General features: G+C 43.5%; 1 protein-coding gene across 1 annotated transcript in view; it reads left to right on the forward strand.

The window, feature by feature from the left end:
• Positions 1 to 18,872, forward strand: part of ACTR5 (ARP5 actin related protein 5 homolog) — a 29,437-nt gene that overhangs the window by 721 nt on the left and 9,844 nt on the right. Inside the window, exons 3-11 of the mRNA XM_014452620.2 lie at positions 4 to 24; positions 1,227 to 1,456; positions 3,892 to 4,061; positions 6,568 to 6,785; positions 7,476 to 7,658; positions 13,425 to 13,541; positions 14,239 to 14,378; positions 15,648 to 15,780; positions 16,831 to 17,074. Coding sequence (XP_014308106.1) covers positions 4 to 24; positions 1,227 to 1,456; positions 3,892 to 4,061; positions 6,568 to 6,785; positions 7,476 to 7,658; positions 13,425 to 13,541; positions 14,239 to 14,378; positions 15,648 to 15,780; positions 16,831 to 17,074 — 1,456 coding nt within the window. The remainder of the gene's footprint in view (positions 1 to 3; positions 25 to 1,226; positions 1,457 to 3,891; positions 4,062 to 6,567; positions 6,786 to 7,475; positions 7,659 to 13,424; positions 13,542 to 14,238; positions 14,379 to 15,647; positions 15,781 to 16,830; positions 17,075 to 18,872) is intronic.

The following is an 18,872-nucleotide window of genomic DNA, read 5'->3' on the forward strand; positions in this document are numbered from 1 at the left end:
CAGCACCTGGGTGTCTCCTCGCAGGTGAGCGTCGGGGGGCGGTGGTGTAAGGCAGGAGGGGGGTGGGCTGGGCTTGAGGGGGAGGGATGAGGTCGTGTCTCCGCTCACTCTGCCCTCAGAGAAATAATAGTCCCTCCCGTGGCGCTGGTGGTTATTTAGTCATTCATTCATTTAGTCGCGCCGTCAGCCACGAAGCGCCTAGGGTAGCCCTAGCGTAGGCGCTGGGCAGAACCAGACTCCTTTCCTCTTCCTTTCCTCTTGGAGCGTACATTCGGCCTTTGCTAACAGATTCATTTATTAACTAGTATGCATTGTGTATTGAGCACTTACTCTGTCAGGCACTTTTCTAGGCGTTTGGAATACATCTGTGAATGTAACACAAAACCCGTGCTTATGGAACTAGTATGGACAGACAGACAAGAAGTAGAATGAAGTAGTCGATTCTGTGGCATGATAGAAGGAGAGGAGAGGGTTATATTTTTTTTTTTCAATAAGAGGGCAAGGGTACAACTCAGGAAAAAGGTGACTTGACGGCGGTTGTTGAGGGAGCAAGCCACAGGAGTATCCGAGGAAGGAATAGTGTTGCAGACTAAGGAAACCACCGGTGCAAGGCCCTGGGGCAGAAGGATGGATGCCCTAATCCTACCTGTAGGGCAGCCGGGTGAGGGCGGGGCCGCAGTAAGTGGAAGAGGAACTCAGAGGTAAGGAGGGGGCACATGACACACCTAGGCTTTTGTGAACTGAGGAGCCTTGGAGTTGAGCAGAGGAGGGACATGACTTACATTCCAGAAAGGTCGCTGGAGCTGCTATAAGGGAAATGGCGTGGCCTGGGTCACAGATAGAAATAGGGAGACCAGCGAGGAGGCTGTTGGAGGCACCCAGGTGAGAGGTGATGGTGACCGATCGGAGGGAGGTAACAGGGAGTGGGGGGGATGTGGGAAGAAGTGGCTGGATTCTGGAGCTATTTTGAAGATAGAGCCAATATGATTCGCTGATAGTTTGGAAGGGGCTTGACTTAATAACCTTAAATTGACTCTGCGTTCATATTTTCCAAAACCGTTTCCCATAGAGATGAGAGGAATGTTTTACAGTTGCTTCTGATCAGGTTTTTGATTGGAGACCAAAAGCAAATTCAGCCCTTGCAATAGGATGTTGGTTTCTTTTATGCTTTAAGAAGAGTATTCTTGTATCACCCATCATCTATTTGTTCTTTTCTTTCAAAGTAGGGCTGTGTTGACCATCCCATCGTTTTGACAGAAGCGGTGTGCAACCCGCTGTATTCACGACAAATGATGTCTGAGCTCCTTTTTGAATGCTACGGGGTTCCCAAGGTTGCCTACGGAATAGACAGCCTGTTCAGCTTCTACCACAATAAGCCAAAGACCTTGATTTCCAGTGGGCTCATCATTTCATCTGGGTACCAGTGCACACATATTTTACCCATCTTAGAAGGGAGGTGAGTACACTTAACGGCATGAGTGCTCTTTTGAGAAGCATTCAGGAAACGTTTATTGGGTGCCTGTTTTAAAGGTGGAGTTGAAAGAGCAGGTACCGGACCATGAACTGGCCACCGGGCTTAGCTCTGACCTATCTCGCTTTGTGACTATGGGTAAGTAACTTCACCTTACATTCTTTGTGACCTCTTGGAAGGAGTTGAGGTGGATGGTCTCCGAGGTCCAAATCCACAATTGTGGAATTTTATAATTCTGGTTTATAGTGAGATAGCTAACACAGTACCTGCAGGAACTAGGGGCTCAATAACAATGTTTGAATAAATTATTTGAATAAACTTAATTTAGACTGTGTTCTGGAGTCACTTTCTTATTAAGATAGTATTATTTTTTTCTTCAGGGTATTTCTTTATATATATAGATAGATAGATAGATATTTTTTATTGATTTTTTACAGAGAGGAAGGGAGAGGGATAGAGAGTTAGAAACATCGATGAGAGAGAAACATCGATTAGCTGCCTCCTGCACACTCCCTACTGGGGATGTGCCCGCAACCAAGGTACATACCCTTGACTGGAATCGAACCTGGGACCCTTGAGTCCACAGGCTGACGCTCTATCCACTGAGCCAAACCGGTTAGGGCAAGATAGTATTAATTTTATTTAAAGCTCTTTAATCACCATAGTTTAGACGTTTTTCAGGTACAGTGCCTGGTACATAATAGGTACTTATTAAATGTTTTTGAATTGAATAAAAAGTGAGGGTCGTTTCTGTCATCTCTAAAATCTGTTCTTATTTTATAGTTGGGCTTTTGTTGTCTGATGAAAGACTAGGCCAGCATCATGCTCTCCTGAGATTTCTCATTGAGTAAAGGGGATGTGTAAGAAGAGTCCTGGTTTTGCCCTCGCCAGTTTGGCTCAGTGTGGGCCTGCGGACTGAAGGGTCCCGGGTTTGATTCTGGTCAAGGGCATATGCCCGGGTTGTGGTCTTGATCCCCAGTAGGGGGTGTGCAGGAGGCAGCTGATGAATGATTCTCTCTCATCATTGATGTTGCTATCTCTCTTTCCCTCTCCCTTCCTCTCTGAAATCAACAAAAATGTATATTTAAAAAAAAAAAGAGTTCTAGCTTTGGAGTTGAATGCCTGGTTTGTAGTCCTGCTAAGGATGAGGTACCTAGCCTCTTCACTTAGTTTCCTAATATGTACAATGGGAAAAATTGATTGCTCAGGGTTATCCTGAGGATGAAATGAGATAATGTAGATGATGGCACTTTGTAAATTATAAAGCATTATGAACATTTAACTTAAAACAAATGCTGTGGAATATATTGAGCCCTAGAGTAGGAATTTCTCCTGAAATTTTTACAAAAATTAATGAAGAAAAATAATTCTTACACATTACCAAACACTCCTGTACGGAGTTATCTACATTATGTAAAACGATATGCAAAAATTAAAGATGATATTGTTATTTTTATCTTGTATTGAGAGAAAATTATTTTACCTAAAGGCTAAGAAATGATCAGATTGGAGCATATCCTGTCCTATGCTGGCATCTGCTGGTGAGGTGTGATATAGCAGCGAAATATCAATAATAGCAACTTCTTAGGGGCTCTGTTACTGTCTCACATTAAGAACACAAAGTTACTCTGGTTCTCTTTCCCTTCAGTTCATGTGAAAGGGACCTGGTAGTCTTAGGGAGTTACACTAAGCCAGTATACCTGGGGCTACTCAATGTGTTTGTATCAGTAGAAGTGGAGTGTTTAGGGAAAGGGGTCTCAAAAGTCTGGCTTATACTAGAGTTACTGGGAAGCTTGTTAAAATGCAAATTCCCAGACCATCCCAGAGCAAATGAGTCCTGAGAATTGGTGCATTTAACATTTCCTCAGCTAATTCTAGGATACTTGGTTCCAGGACCACAGTTTGAGAAATTGATGGCGGGTCTGACTTCAGAGTACACGTTCTTCCCATTGAACCTGGTTTCCTTCTGAAACTCTTGCCAGAAGTTAGATGGACACATGTCTGTCTAGGTACGGACTAGGAAGTCTGCATTGGTTAAGATGTTGGACCATGGGAACTTTAAAGTCCCTTCCAACTAAGGTTTTATGTTATCCCGGCTGGTCTGTTTCTCCTCCTTCATCTACATTAAATTACCCTTTCTCCCCAAAGGTGCTCCATATTCTCTTTCATGCTGTCAAAAATAAGTGCTGTTGCTCTGGCCGGTGTGGCTAAACTGGTTGGATGTCATCACTTGCACTGAAAGGTTGCTGGTTGGATTCCCAGTCAGGGCACATGCCTGGGTTTTGGGCTCCATTCCCGGTAGGGGGCATATAGGAGGCAATCAAAAGATGTTTCTCTCTCTTCTCCTTTCCTCTTTCTCTAAAAATCAATAAACTATTCTTTAAAAAACGTAAGTGTTGTTTTCTATTTCTTGGTTGTAGGTTAGATGCTAAAAATTGCAAACGCATCAATCTGGGAGGAAGCCAAGCAGCTGGCTACCTCCAGCGTCTCCTGCAGCTGAAGTATCCTGGGCACCTGGCGGCTATCACACTCAGCCGCATGGAGGAGATCCTGCATGAGCACAGCTACATCGCGGAGGATTATGTGGAAGGTAATGAAGAGGTTGTTTGCTTGCAGCTTTTGGATGTTGGCTTTGGGGGCATTCCTTAAATTGTTTACAGGATAACTCATTTGCTCATTTTTTTTACTCATTACTTTTTAGCATCTCCTTTCCCTTTTGGTATTTACTTTCATAAAATGTTTAGTTAGCTGATAACTTACATATGTAGGTTATTTTCAAAATTGTTTTGGCTATTCTAGTTCCTTGCCTTTCTATTTTGATGCAGTCCCATTTGCTTATTTTCTCCTTAGTTCCCATTGTCCTAGGAGATCTATTGGTAAACATATTGCTACAAGAGATGCCTGAGATTTTGGTGCCTATGGTTTTTTGTAGGACTTTTACGGTTGCTCATCTTACATTTAAGACTTTTATCCATTTTGAATTTATTCTTGTGTATGGTGTAAGTTGGTAATCTAGTTTCATTTTTTTGCATGTACCTGTCCATTTTCCCAGCACCATTTATTGAAGAGACTGTCTTGACTCCATTGTATGCTCTTGGCTCCCTTGTCAAATATTAATTGAGCATAATGGCTTGTGTCAATTTCTGGGACCTTTTATTTCTTTTTCTTGCCTTACTTCACTGGTTAGGACTTCTAGTACAATTTTGAATAGGAGTGGTCAGAATGGGCATTCTTACCTTCTTCCCAGTTCCTTATCTTGAGGGAAGCATTTAGTCTTTCGCTATTAAGTACATGTTGTTAGCTCCAGGTTTTTGTTTTTGTTCTGTTTAAAAAATTTTTTTTAAATCTTCATCTGAGGATATGTTTTTTTATATTCATTTTAGATAGGGGAAGGGAGAGAAAGAGAGAAACATTGATATGAGAGAAAAACTTCGACTGGTTGCATCCCCATGTGTCCTGCCTAGGCCAGAGATCAAACCTGCAATCCAGGTAGGTGCCCTTGACCAGGAATTGAACCCATGAGCCTTCGGTGTGTGGGCTGACGCTCTAACCACTGAGCTGTACTAGGCAGGGCGAAGCTCTAGTTTTTTTGCAGATGCCTTTTATCAAGTTAAGGAAGTTTTCTTCTGTTTGTAGTTTTGCTGAGCATTTTTATTATGAATGGATTTTGAAATTTGTGAAATGCATTTTCTATATCAATTATATGATCCTATGGTGTTTCTGCTTTGGACTCTTCAGTTTGGTCAGTTTTCTGTGTTTTTTTTGGTCAGTGTTTTTTTTTTTTTTTTTTTAACTATCTGAAGTTCTTTTGTTGGGTACCTATTTAGGATTCTTATGTCTTTTTGGCAAATTAATGTTTTATCATTATATAATCTCTTTTTATCCTTGGCAATTTTCTTTGCTTTGAAGTCTATGTGGACATTAATGTAGTCACTCGTACTTTCTTTTGATTAGTATTTGCATGGTATGTCTTTCCATCCTTACTCTTTCCATATTATTATATTCAAAGGGAATTTCTTTTTTTGCTTTTTAATTTTTCTAAGAAATCTTTTTTTTTGAAAGTATTACATATATCTCCTTTTTCCCCCCTGAGAATTTCTTAATAGTTAGGTCTTTTTAAAATCTATTTTCTCAGTCTCTGTCTTTTAATTGGAATGTTAAGATGATTTTAAATTGATTTAATTATTCATATATTTGGATTTAGGTATACTATTTTATTATTTGTTTTCTGTTCCTTCTCTTTGTTGATCCTGTTTCCTTCTGCTGTCTTCTTTTGGGTTATTAGAACATTTAAAAAATATTTTTGGTATTCCATTTTATCTGTTGTTTTTTTACTATGTCTTCAAAAAAACATTTTTATTGATTTCAGAGAGGAAGGGAGAGGAAGAGAGAGAGAGCAACATCAATGATGAGAGAGAATCATTGATTGGCTGTCTCCTGCATGCCCCCTACTGGGGATCAAGCCCACAATTCTGACTGGGAATTGAACCATGACCTCCTACGTTCATAGGTCCACGCTCAACCACTGAGCCACGCCGGCCGGGCTTTACTATACCTTTCTGTAGTTTTTTCAGTGATTCCTCTAGAGGTTACAATAAACATACTTTACACAGTCTACTTAGAATCACTATTTTACCACTTCAAGTAGAATGTGGAAATGTTAGCATGCTAGTGACTCCTTTCTCTTTCCTCCTTTGTGCTGGAGTTGTCTTATGTAATCATCCACAACATTGGGAACTTGTCAGACAGCGTATGGTTTTTACTTTTAATTGTCAAACATTTTAAACTCAAAAAGAGGTTCGTCTGTTATATTTAACCAGGTTTTCATCATTTCCATTGCTCTTTGTACATTCCTGGTATTCCAGTTTTCCTTCAGGTATCATTTCTGTCTGAAGACCTGTACTTAGCAATTATTTTAGAGGAGGTCTGTTGGCATCATGTCCAGTTTTATGGCTGCATTTTGTTGATTGGGTAGTTCAGAGATTGTATGGCATATGCTCTTTATCTTACACAGACCTAGAATCCTGGTATTGTCTTTCTAATTTCTGTGCTAGTAGTGTTGCTATTTCATAACTTTCAAATTTATTTATTTGAAGAATTGCAGAAATGGCGGTGCCCTGACTATTATGAAAACAATGTGCACAAGATGCAGCTCCCATTTTCCAGCAAACTGCTCGGCAGCACTCTGACCGCTGAGGAGAAGCAGGAAAGGCGGCAGCAGCAGCTGCGGCGGCTGCAGGAGCTGAACGCCCGGCGGCGGGAGGAGAAGTTGCAGCTTGATCAGGAGCGGCTAGACAGACTGCAGTACGTGCAGGTAACAGCAGATCCCAGATGGGCCCCCGGCCTTGCTCAGCAAATGCTCCTCCTGTATATTCTTCCTTACCCACAAAATGCATCGACTTGGTTGCCCTTGGGGTCACGAAGGAGTCTAGGGTCATTAATACAGAGGATGGGATAGCAGCAGGTATTTTTGAAAGAGCTGTGGACTCTGGCTTTGATGATTTATGTCAGCCTTATAATCTTCTTTATTTTATTTTTTAACTTTTTAATGTTAGTGTAGCACACACGCTGCATAGTGCACAGATCTGAAGTTTGCAGCTCATGCATTTTCACAATGTGAAACACACCGTGTGTCTGCTCTTCAGATCCAGAAATAGAGCATTAACAGCATCCCAGCAGTCTCTCTCCTCCTGCCTACTCTTAGTAACCTTCCCACTTCTCCCACCCAAAAGATGACAACGTTTCTGATGTCTGTCACCATAGGTTAGTTTTGCCTGGTCAGGTAGTGGTGAAACCATGATGCCATGGCAGCCTAGGGACAGCTGGGGAGACAGCTGTGGGACACTTTGGGGGGAGGTGTGGTTTTGTGGTGGGGTGGGCTGAGGAGCTCTAGGAGCCCTGTCCTGCTGTAGTTCTCTGTTTGGCTCTAAGCTGCTTCTCTGTCCTTCCTGTTTGTGATTGCACTGATGACTTTGAGGATGAATGGTGACTGCTCTGGTTTCAGGAACTTCTAGAGGATGGCCAGATGGATCAGTTTCACAAAGCCCTGATGGAGCTGAACATGGACTCCCCAGAAGAGCTGCAGTCCTACATACACAAGCTCAGTTCGGCCGTGGAGCAAGCTAAGCAGAAAATCCTCCAATCCGAAGTCACCCTCGAGGTGGATGTGGTGGACAGCAAGCCTGAGGTACTGAGTGTTTTGGGGAGGGGGTCATGTAGAGATAGTAGACCTTCCTGAGTGTGGGAGGAGTGTCTGGAGAAGGCTGATATAAAAGGGGCTGTGACCAGACTTGGGGGAAAGAGAGCTGGTGTGGTGAGTGATGTCCACAGGTACACTGGCAGGGCAATGATAGCACTAACCTGTACCAACTGAAGTTCTGACCCAAGGGGTTTCACCCTGTAGTCCTCTGGCTCCCCAGGGATGGGGAAGTGTGTGTGTGTGTGTGTGTGTGTAGAGAAGGAAGAACATTCACACACCACTTGTGTGGTGCTGTCTTAAACCTGAACCTGCTCCTGTGATGGTTCTTTGGCAGTTAGTCATACGTTCCCTTTAACTTCCTTCATTGCTTTATTAAGTCTATTAGAGGCCCTATGCACGAAATTCGTGCAAGAGTAGGCCTTCCTTCCCCCAGCTGCCAACACCAGCTTCCCTCTAGCACCTGGGATCCAGGCTTTTCTCCGGCTGCCAGCAGGCACCCTGGACCCGGGCTTCCCTCGCAGCTCTGACTTCGTCCGGAAGGTCGTCCTCCGTCTGGTCTAATTAGCATATTATTATAGATAGATTATTATTATAGATTGTGGTCGATCTTTCACTTACCTCCTTTCCATCTTAACATTCTCTAAGGACAGGGATCATGCTGCATACATAATGGATGCATTTTTTACAGTAAATAGTGGGCATGCTCAGTAAAATGTTGGGTAAAGATCAGCCTTTTGTTAGTTACTAAAAACTAAGTCTTGAATAAGCTCTTTCATCCTCTCTCTCTCTCTCTCTCTCTCTCTCTCTCTCTCTCTCTCTCTCCTCTTTGTTTCCCTACCAGTGGACTATTAATAAGTGTTGATGTGGCCAAAGGGGCAGGGCTGAGGTAGGGCCATGGGTAATCCACATGCTGTTGTGGGCCCTGTGTGGTGAAGGGGCTGCCTGTAGGTCACACCTCAGCCGGAGGTTGCAAGTTGGCTTTTCTGTCTTTAAAGCTGGAAAAATGTGTAAGTGACTGTTCCTGAATCTGTCATTTCTAGAATTCTAAAACAAAGGAACTTGTGACACTTCAGGGACAGAAGTAACCAGTCCTACTATTGTGTTGTGTTGTGTTTTTTTTTTAAATAATATTTCTTTAAATCTAAAACCTACACTTAGAAAGAAACAGTCCTGTAGGAAAATCCAGTTTGATGCTGGGTGTGATGTGGTGCTTACCAGAGACTTCGAAACTGTTTGGCTTAGCATGAAAGTAGCTTTTCCCAGTGACCATCTCATAGCTGGAGGCTCTCTCAGTTCCTGCTTTCACCTCGCATTCTCTACACCTCTCTCTCACGGGCTGTTGACTGCACGGGAACAGCCCCTGATCCTGAGCATGCCCATTTGCTAGAGCAGATCCTGAGTCAGGTGTCCTAGGTACAGCTTATGGCTCACTGAAATCTCAGCTAGAAGGGACCTTTCCTACTATCTTACTTGCACACAGCATCCCAGATCAGCTTTGGTGGAACCAACGTGCATGTTCTAGTTTGCTTCTCCCAGTTGTCAGGTCTGTGTTCAGTTTGAGCTCTTGTTTACTGGGATCTAGGACCAAGTTGTCTTTGTTGTTTATTCATCCATATTTAGTTTTTATTATGTTTAACATGTCACCAGGACATCAACATCCTTACACCAGAAATGTGCACTAAGCCAGTAGTCGCCAACCAGTGGTCTGCAGATCACTGGTGGTCCGTGAGGTCCGAAAGGTTGGCGACCACTGCACTAAGCCACTGGCAGGTTTAAAAGGAAAACAAACAACTTTGAAGATGTGATTCCTGAGCAGTTGGGGAACTAATTTTTCCTTTCTTTGGTTCCCTTTTCTGCATTGGTTTCATGCCATGATTCAGCCACTCCTTCATTCAGTCAGCAGATACATGCTGGTCCCTCCTTTGTTCTGTGCTCATTGGGTACATATTAAATCTCTCTGGGCTTAGGGAGATTTTGAAATGTTAAACTTCAAAAGATTTCTCTGTATACAACAAACTTGATTAATTGATCTGTCCCCAGAGCTTTAATGGTCGGTGGGCATTTATTAAAGGTGCTTGTTAGTGACTAGAATTTATTACTGTAATCTTCCTGGGATAAATTTGACCATGACTCTGGCTGGCCAGTTCTGCCTTTCAGAAAGTATTTGTAGTATTTTCTAACTATTCACTTAGAATGGAGAGAATGGATTTATGTGGACCAAAGTTCATATTAAAATGCCATCCAAGCATTAATGGCTGAATTGGATTAATACAGCTAAAATTTTTAACTTAATATTTTCTAAAATCCATTTTTATCTACAGACCAATCCTTTCCTGCCCTTACTATTGTGCAAGTATTCCGAGGAGGATGTTGTGAAGGAGTAGGCTCTGTTAGCATTGCTGATGAAGCATTTAAACCTGCAGGTGCCCACTTCCATGGTTTTAGAGCGCTGTCATTTGTTAGGAAACACTATGGGCCCAATATAGAAAGTTCCTTTGCCCGACCAGCCACCATCAGAACTGGCCTCTGCTTGTTCCTGTGCTGTTCCAGGCACCCATGCTGCATCCTTCCTGCTGTGGTTTGGCAAACCGTCATTCTGTTCAGTTTCAAAAAGAACAGTCATATTTGTATTTCTGAACACCACACAGTGTACGTGAAGACCCTGGCAAGCCCTAGACGGAGAGACGCCAGCCATGCTAGAGAGCTGTATTCTCTTTTGGATGCTGTTTTCTGCGTAGAAATTATTAGCTTTGTTCCTCTGTGAATCATGTGAATTGGGATAAGTAAAATATCTCTTTACCATTTTTAGTGAAGCTAGCAAGTTATCTTATTTTTTAAGGTGCCATGCTTTTGAATATAGCTAGATGAAGATGGGTGATATTTTTGTTGTAGCTGAAGAAGCTTTTGAAACCCAAACATCTCTATTCTAGGAAAACGAGAGAGTGTATCTCAGGTGTCCACCACTGAGAGCTAGGTGTGGTATGCCAGGGACTGGGGTTGTAGAGGTGATTAAGGTACAGTTCCTGCCCGGCCAGCATGGCTCAGTGGTTGAGTGTTGACCTATGAACCAGGAAGTGATGGTTCGATTCCTGGTCAGGGCACATGCCCAGGTTGTGGGCTCAGTCCCCAGTGTGGGGCGTGCAGGAGGCAGCCAATTAGTGATTCTCGCTCATCATTGATGTTTTTATCTCTCTCTCCCTCTCCCTTCCTCTCTGAAATCAATAAAAAAATATTTTTTTAAAAAGATACAGTTCCTGCCCTTCTTGGTGCCTTAAAAAAAATAGAGCTGTAGAACCATACTTAGTGGACTGTAAAAAAGCTTGTCAGGTGTGGTAGGTGTGTGTGGGAATGCAGATGGAGTTCTAAGAAAAGATTGGGATATTTAAGCTGGGCCTGGAAAGGTGATTTGATTTCCATAAGCATGAGGAGGGAAGGACGTTTCAGATGGAAAGAACCACATGGGCAGGGAGCATGGCAAGTTTGGCATGTAGAGTGTGGGAGATGAAGTCAGGAGGGGGAGGCCAAGGCCAGGCTATAAAGGTCTTTACCAATCAACCTGGATATTATCTCTCAGATAGACAAAGCCTTCAAAGTATGGTGAGCAAGGAAGTCATCTGATGAGATTTTATTTTAGGATAATAACTGGAGGCAGTTAGGAAGATGGTTTAGGGAGAGGCAAGGCTGAAGGTGGGAAGAGAGGATAAAAATGTGTTGTAGTTGACTTGAAATTTGTCTTGGGAGTAGAGGGTGGAGGAAGAGACACTTAAATGTAGGATCTAGTGATCTTGGTGCCAGTTAGAAGCAGAGGTGACAGGAGTGGCAATGACTGATGATAATGGAACACGTGACATGTCCAGAACCAGCACTGAGCTCTTCTGCAACTGTCATCTTGATTAATTTTTACTCTTCAACAAGTACTGTCATCGCTCCCATTTTACAAATGAGGAAAGTGAGACTTACGGGAGTGAAGAAACTCGCCCAAGGTTGCACAGTTAGAGGTAGTGCAGCAGAGGTTCAGAGCAGCCATTGATTCCAGACACTGTGATCTCACTGAAAGGCAGTGGTTGGAAGGTAAAGCCTTCCAGGCTTAGGAAGATAAGGAGCTGGGTTTCGAGTTTCTTATTTTTAAAGTTTGTTGTTGTTTTTTTAAATATATTTTATTGATTTTTTACAGAGAGGAAGGGAGAGAGACAGAGAGTTAGAAACATCGATGAGAGAGAAACATTGATTAGCTGCCTCCTGCACATCTCCCACTGGGGATGTGCCCGCAACCCAGGTACATGCCCTTGACCAGAATCGAACCTGGGACCTTTCAGTCCGCAGGTCGACGCTCTATCCACTGAGCCAAACGAGTTTCTTATTTTTAAAGTTTTTGTGGGACATCATGACTTACAGAATTTCAACTTAAGGCAGAGCCCAGAATTTGGAGCTAAGAAGTTCTGTTTTAGGCCAGGTTTCTACCACTTTCTGGTGTAATGTGGTCGTGGGCACGTTATTAAGCCTCCTGACCCTTGGTTTCCTCACCATAAAGTGTAGGTTATTCGTGGTGAGGATCGTGCCAGGCAGCAGGTGTCCTGCTCCGAGTCAGGTCAGTGATGGCAGAGATGCTCTCACCTCCTTTGCCAAGAGCAAGGTCCTTAGGTTCTCGCCTCCTTAAATTACCTATTTCTAAGCCAATGCCTCTTATCCTGTTCTCTAGTCCCAGATGAAGAAATACTCCTTGTCCTTTCCAGGGTTTACCCTCCCCTTACATATGATAGGCCATCTATATTGGTCAGGACTTAGAATGCATTGTCACCCCTCTCTGAGCCACATATGCCACATGACTTTTTTGGGATGTGTGTGTGTTGGAGGAATGTGGAAGGGCAGTTTGAATGCTAGTTTACATTGTAGTATATATGGATAGGCTAGGCATGCTCAGCTGATGGTATTGAGTCTGCCCGAACCCTCCCAAGACACCATCTCTTAAGACAGTCCTTTCTACAACAGCTGTCATTATTAGAGCATTCTTCCATGGAATACAACAGAATATTTCTTTCTGTAATTCTCCCATTTGAGTCCAGAAGGTGAAACTCACCTGCCTTTCACGTGGCAGCACCACAGGTGGCTGAAGATGTCATCCAGAACCACTACCACTCCCACCTATCCCCTTTAACCAGGTCAAAATGAAAATGAGTTCTAAATCCTCCATTGGGGATGGTACCAGCATGTCAGACCACCCAGGTTCACTGTTGAAGAGGAAAGCCTGTTCCACAGACAGGAAGCATTCCGCCACCAGGGAGCTTTCAGTCACATCACCAGCCCGTTGGTATTGGCATGTATATCTACTAATTATGAAGAGATTTACTTAATTTTGCTGGTAGTCTAAGCCACTTTGTAAGACACCAGGTATCACACCCTCTCCCCCAAGTTCTGTGTGTGGTGGTGTGACTCCTGCAGGCAGCAGGGCCCCCACTGTGCCCCAGGTGTGGGTGGGCCCATCAGAAGGCTTCAGAGAGAAGGTAGGAGTTGAGGTTATATAAGTAGGAAGCAGTGCGGGGGACAAGAGCAAAGCCCATTCCTGGCTTTTCAGTCTTTTAATCCTTGTGTTCATGCGTGTTCTTTTCTTAAATACTTTATAAATTTTTCATGGTTTCATTTTCTCATAGTTTAGGCCATTGGGAGGTTTCAGTCCTTTCTCGTGACAGTGAACTAATAGAACTAAGGCTTGCTGAAGTTACAGGACCTGTTCTGTTTTGTTTATTCTATTCTTAGACCCCTGACCTAGAGCCACTAGAGCCATCCCTGGAAGACGTGGAAAACATCAATGATTTTGAACCCTTGTTTTCAGAGGAAACGCCAGAAGTGGAGAAGCCGGTCGCCGCTGTCCAGGTTGGACTCCTGTGGCCTCGATCATGCTCATGCTTTATACTGTGACATAAATGACCAGGCTAGTCTAGTCTGCTCCTTTAGAGATATTTTAAAAATCCCAGTTGTATTTTCTAGAAAGGGGGGTTCTGATACTTAAAACATCCAAAGTCAGGGTTATCAATTGGGGTTCCATCATCAAGGTCCGAGAATCTGTGAGTAATAAATAGTGTGTCTGATGGAAACATTTGGGTAAGTAATTGGGGACTTTATACCTGAAGACTAGCTTTAGTGGTTTAATTCAAATTTAAGCCAATGTCATTATGCTTAATCCTCATTTGGGTCTACTTTTATGTCATACAGTGGCACCCAGAGAGACTGACCTGGTCTGAGACACACCTGGGAAAAAGCTTTCTCTGCTGTGCAGGGACCAGGGTGCTGGACAAGGCCCTGGGCAGGAGACCTGGTCTTTCAGTCTTTCTGCTGCCACTCTTAACAGTCTCTTTCCCTGCCATTCAGGGACCATTTCATGATGCAAATTTGTAGGTGGAAAAGGGTTAGAAAATTGAATGTTCAAATCAGGAGAGTTGGGGAGGGGTTACTTGGGCATGAACAAAGGACAGAAGCTGTATTGGAATAAACAGTGCAGTTTGAGGAAACTGGCAATGAGCATGTTTGTCATATGGTCTAAAAATATCTTTTAAACCTTGGGTTTTTAAAGCCCGTGTTTAACTTGGCAGCATATCACCAGCTGTTTGTTGGGACAGAAAGAATTCGGGCTCCAGAAATTATCTTCCAGCCATCTCTCCTAGGCGAAGAGCAGGCTGGGATAGCGGAGACCCTTCAGTACATTCTGGACAGGTGAGACTGAAACTTCTATTTCTTATTTTTTCCCGAACCACTTCCTTGGCTTTGAGTGGTAGATTTGATGGTCAGGCATTGGAAATCTCTCTGACATTCTCCTTCTCATTGACTTGCTGTGCTCAGATAGTACTCTCGCCAGGCCTTTAGGTTTGAGCAACGTGGTAATGTATGTGCACTGGCTGTTGTATAAACCTTCACATTGAAGACTAGTGATTGTAAATTACCCAGAAATGTGCAGAACTTATAAGTCTTTTTTCCTCCTTGTAGACATTTATTTAGGAGTTTGCATTTCTATAAAAGCGTGCTTTCCCCCCTCCCGTTTATACAGGCATTTTCCTGCAGTGTGAGTTTTCATAATTCAGTTTGGACAAGTAAGGAACATGACGTTTGGTACTGTGGCTGCTGTTGGATAAACAGGATGGGAACTTACAGCTAGCAAGGAAGAAAAGCTATTGCAGCTGCTTTGAATGGCTGTCAGCTTGGTCTAACAGTGGGTGGGAAAGTGGCCAAACATGTATATGATAAAACTGTTACTTAAAAAAAAAAGCAGAGGTAGAGAGATGGACTCTCAAAAGGGAGGCGAGACTTCTTGGGGTGATAGAAATGTTCTTTATGTAGAGCAGTGGTTCTCAACCTTCCTAATGCCGCGACCCTTTAATACAGTTCCTCAGGTTGTGGTGACCCCCAACCATAAAATTATTTTCGTTGCTACTTCATAACTGTAATTTTGCTACTGTTATGAATCGTAATGTAAATATCTGATATGCAGGATGTATTTTCAGTGTTACAAATTGAACATAATTAAAGCATAGTGATTAATCACAAAAACAATATGTAATTATATATGTGTTTTCCGATGGTCTTAGGCGACCCCTGTGAAAGGGTCATTCGACCCCCAAAGGGGTCTCGACCCACAGGTTGAGAACCGCTGATGTAGAGTGTGGTGATGATGGTTGCTGGGTATATAGTTTACCAGACTTCCTCAAAATGTGTGTAAATCAAACCTCAATAAAATTAGTTTTTAAAAAACACGTGTTAGAAAGGCATAAAACTTCTAATCATGCTAAGGAAATGAATTGACCACTCAAAATAAGATTTTGACTAGATATTTAGCATTCTGTAAAGATGCAAATGAAAATTGGAAGTTTTTTAAAAACTTGTACAGATGTTTTCTCTTTTGTACTGAGAGCTTACATTTCCACATGTACATTCTCTTCTGATATTCAAGTTATAGGGACCATAGCAGAGTAATCTTTTCTCTCCTAGGTACCCAAAGGACGTTCAGGAGGTGCTGGTTCAGAACGTTTTCCTCACCGGCGGGAACTTGATGTATCCTGGGCTGAAAGTTAGAATCGAGAAGGAACTGTTGGCAATGAGACCCTTTCAGTCATCTTTTCAGGTACTGATTGATAATGTAACCAGCTGTTTCTTGTGTGTATGGTTTTTAAAAAAATATATATTTTTATTGATTTCAGAGAGGATAGGAGAGGGAGAGAGAGACAGAAACATCAACAGTGAGAGAGAATCATTGACTGGCTGTCTCCTGCCACCTACTGGGGATCGAGCCCGCAACCCCAGCATGTGCCCTTGGCTGGAATTGAACCTGGGACTCTTCAGTCCAAAGGCCGACGCTCTATCCACTGAGCCAAACCAGCTAGGGCTAACCAGCTGTTTTGAAAATAGCATTAATTATTTTGTTTTCTGGTTGCAGAAGTAGTAAGTAAAGTATAAATGAGAAAAATTACTGTATAATCTCATCACTAGCCACTGTTAAGCATTTTTGTGGTTTTCCTTCTGGTCTTTCATTTATGTTTAATTTTAAAAGCAGAATGAGAATCATGTTTTATATATATATATATTTATTTTTATTGAAAAAGGAAGACATGCATATAGTAAAAGGCAGAGAATACAAAAGATTGTACATGGAAAATAAGTCATTCTCTCACCTTGGGAGCAGCATCTTCTCTGCTCTCATTTTAGAGGCTTATTTGCCACCCTTGGCCAGAGCTGCCTCATATCAGGCTCCACTTTCCTCTGCTCCCCTCTGCTTGCAGAGAGGGGATTGAGGCCAGGAAGGCCTTTCCTCCAGGCCGAGTGCCAACTCAGCCTCCCTCTCCATTTGACAACTTGTGGTTAACATCACTGGAGCAGGAGCGGGGGCAACTGGTCCCTCTCTGACCCAGATTGGCAGGTCTTATGTTCATAAGTTAGCTGACCACCGCCTGTTCTGTGAGGTCAAGTCTGCTAGGGTTTGCATGCTTGTGTCACTTGGAGAGTCGAGGGCATTTCAGCTCAGCAGAGTTTGGAGGGTGCAGAGATAGAATCCATTGGGTCCTCCTGTGTGTATTTCTGGGGGTGAAGGGTAGGGGGATGTGGCTGGGCCTGCTGAACATTCACTCCTTGAGTCCTGATGGAGACAGCTTTCTGGTGAATGTTCTCTGTGTTTCAGGTTCAGCTTGCCTCTAACCCTGTGCTGGACGCCTGGTATGGTGCTCGGGACTGGGCCTTGGACCACCTGGATGACGATGCCGTCTGGATCACCAGGAAAGAATATGAAGAGAAGGGAGGAGAGTACTTCAAGGAACATTCTGCTTCCAACATCTACGTCCCCATCCACCTGCCAAAGCAGGCTTCACGCTCCTCAGAAGCCCAGGCGTCAGGCAAAGGCTCAGGGGCCAGTGGAGGCAGTGCTGGTGAGCAGGCATAACAGAGGGGCCCCTCTCGATCTTGGGCCATGTCGGCTAGTGTGACAGGCAGTGACTGTGCTAGATGTGTCTGGCCCAAGTCTACTGGGAACATTGGGCTGCAAGATGGATTTCTCCTGGGGAGAACATGAAGGGACACTGGGAGTTACCCTCTAAAACTTTCCCTTCCTCTGGGGGTTTCTGCAGTGAAGAAACTTCCAGTGACCTGGTGTCTTTGTTGAACCAAGATGAGCGGTAGCGTCCGCTGCCTACAGTAGTAAATGAAGACAGTGGAGGACAGAAATGCCCTTATTTCTTACTGCATTTTAAATCCCTTTTTGTTTTCAAAAACATTGAAAATTTATATTGTCAGTGTAGATATTTTTCTACGTTTATTCAGAAATTGTGTGAATGCTCAGCAGTTTGAGGTCTTCCACATACATGTAAAAAGATAATATTTATGTAATAAGAGTTCTCCACAAAACCTCAGGAGCTGTGAATATTTCCCTTTTCCTGTTACTTCCTCTTTCAAATGAGAGAAAAGGGTCCAAAGAGGGAAATCAAGTTGTACAGTGTAAGTCTGTTAGGGGCCTGCGTGGTGCCCACTTCTGAATGGGCAGAAATGGGGTCTTGGTCCAGCTTTTGCTCAAACTTTTTTTTGCTGGAAACTTTTCCACCACATGAGACCTTCCTACAAATTTTTAAAATTTTGTCCCTGTGTGTTTTGGCTGCGTAACATTTTCTGGCCTTTCTAAAGAAAGAAGTGGGCTGGAGAAGGTTACTCCTGTAGCCTTTTCAGTGTTGCCATACCTCATTCCCTGCACCTTTGTAGCTCCATCTTAGGTGGACAAATGACCCCTCTCTTTTACAGAAATTGCTTGGTAAGAGTTTTAACTCTCAAACACCCAGTAATTGAGCCCAGAAGGCCCCTGAGATGCTAGTGTCCTGTCTCAGGGTCCGTATGTTTCAGTCCCATGGAGCCTCTAGCTCTGATGCCTCTGATGAGGCCACCTCAGCACCTGTTTGCTCAGACAGTTTACCAAGGGCGAGCACCTGGAACTCCACTCTTAGGAGCCTAGAAACTGAAGACCAGGAGGGGGCAGCGGTGATTGTGGAGAAGGAAGAAAACTTGGGCCGACCCAAGATCCCACACGTTGCCAGTGAGCCACTGGCCGTCATGCTTGGGCCCACGGACTGATGAGCTGGTAATAACCATGAGCTGCTAAGAAAGGATAGATGCGAAGAAGAAGGCAAAAGCAGCTTCCATGTGAGAAAGATTTTCCTAGCACATTTCCAGGGCTCGGTCCCTAGTGTGGGGCGTGCAGGAGGCAACCCATCAATGATTAATTGCTTTTTGACCTGGAGTCTTTTCCCCATCGTCAACAGTTTAAACAGCCTGAACAGCAGTGGTGAGTGGTCAAGATGGCCATGGAGGTCAAGCTGCCCTGAAGGGGAAGGTCCCTCAGTGGGCAGGTAAGCTGGGACACATCAGTAAAACAGGTGTTTGTCCTCTTAAGGGTTCATGTCGACTCAGGGAATTGAGGACGTCAGGGCAGCTCTCAGGGGTGGCCTCTTAGGGGGATCAGGGCTCCTTTCTCTGGCTAAAATGTGGTAGGGGGTATCCCCCTGCTGCCCACTTATGCTGTCCCTGCCTCCCACTGGCACTTGTGGAAATAAACAGTTTTGCCAAAGGAACAAATAAGGTAAAAATGTATGAAAGTAGAAGTTAAAAGTAAAATAAGCGTTAAAATATGGGTAGACAAGGCTAACCCAAGAAATGGAGAAACCAAATTGGTATGCAAATACA

The sequence above is a fragment of the Myotis lucifugus genome, unplaced genomic scaffold (genome assembly GCF_000147115.1).
Source record: "Myotis lucifugus unplaced genomic scaffold, Myoluc2.0 scaffold_16, whole genome shotgun sequence".
Lineage (NCBI taxonomy): Eukaryota > Metazoa > Chordata > Mammalia > Chiroptera > Vespertilionidae > Myotis > Myotis lucifugus.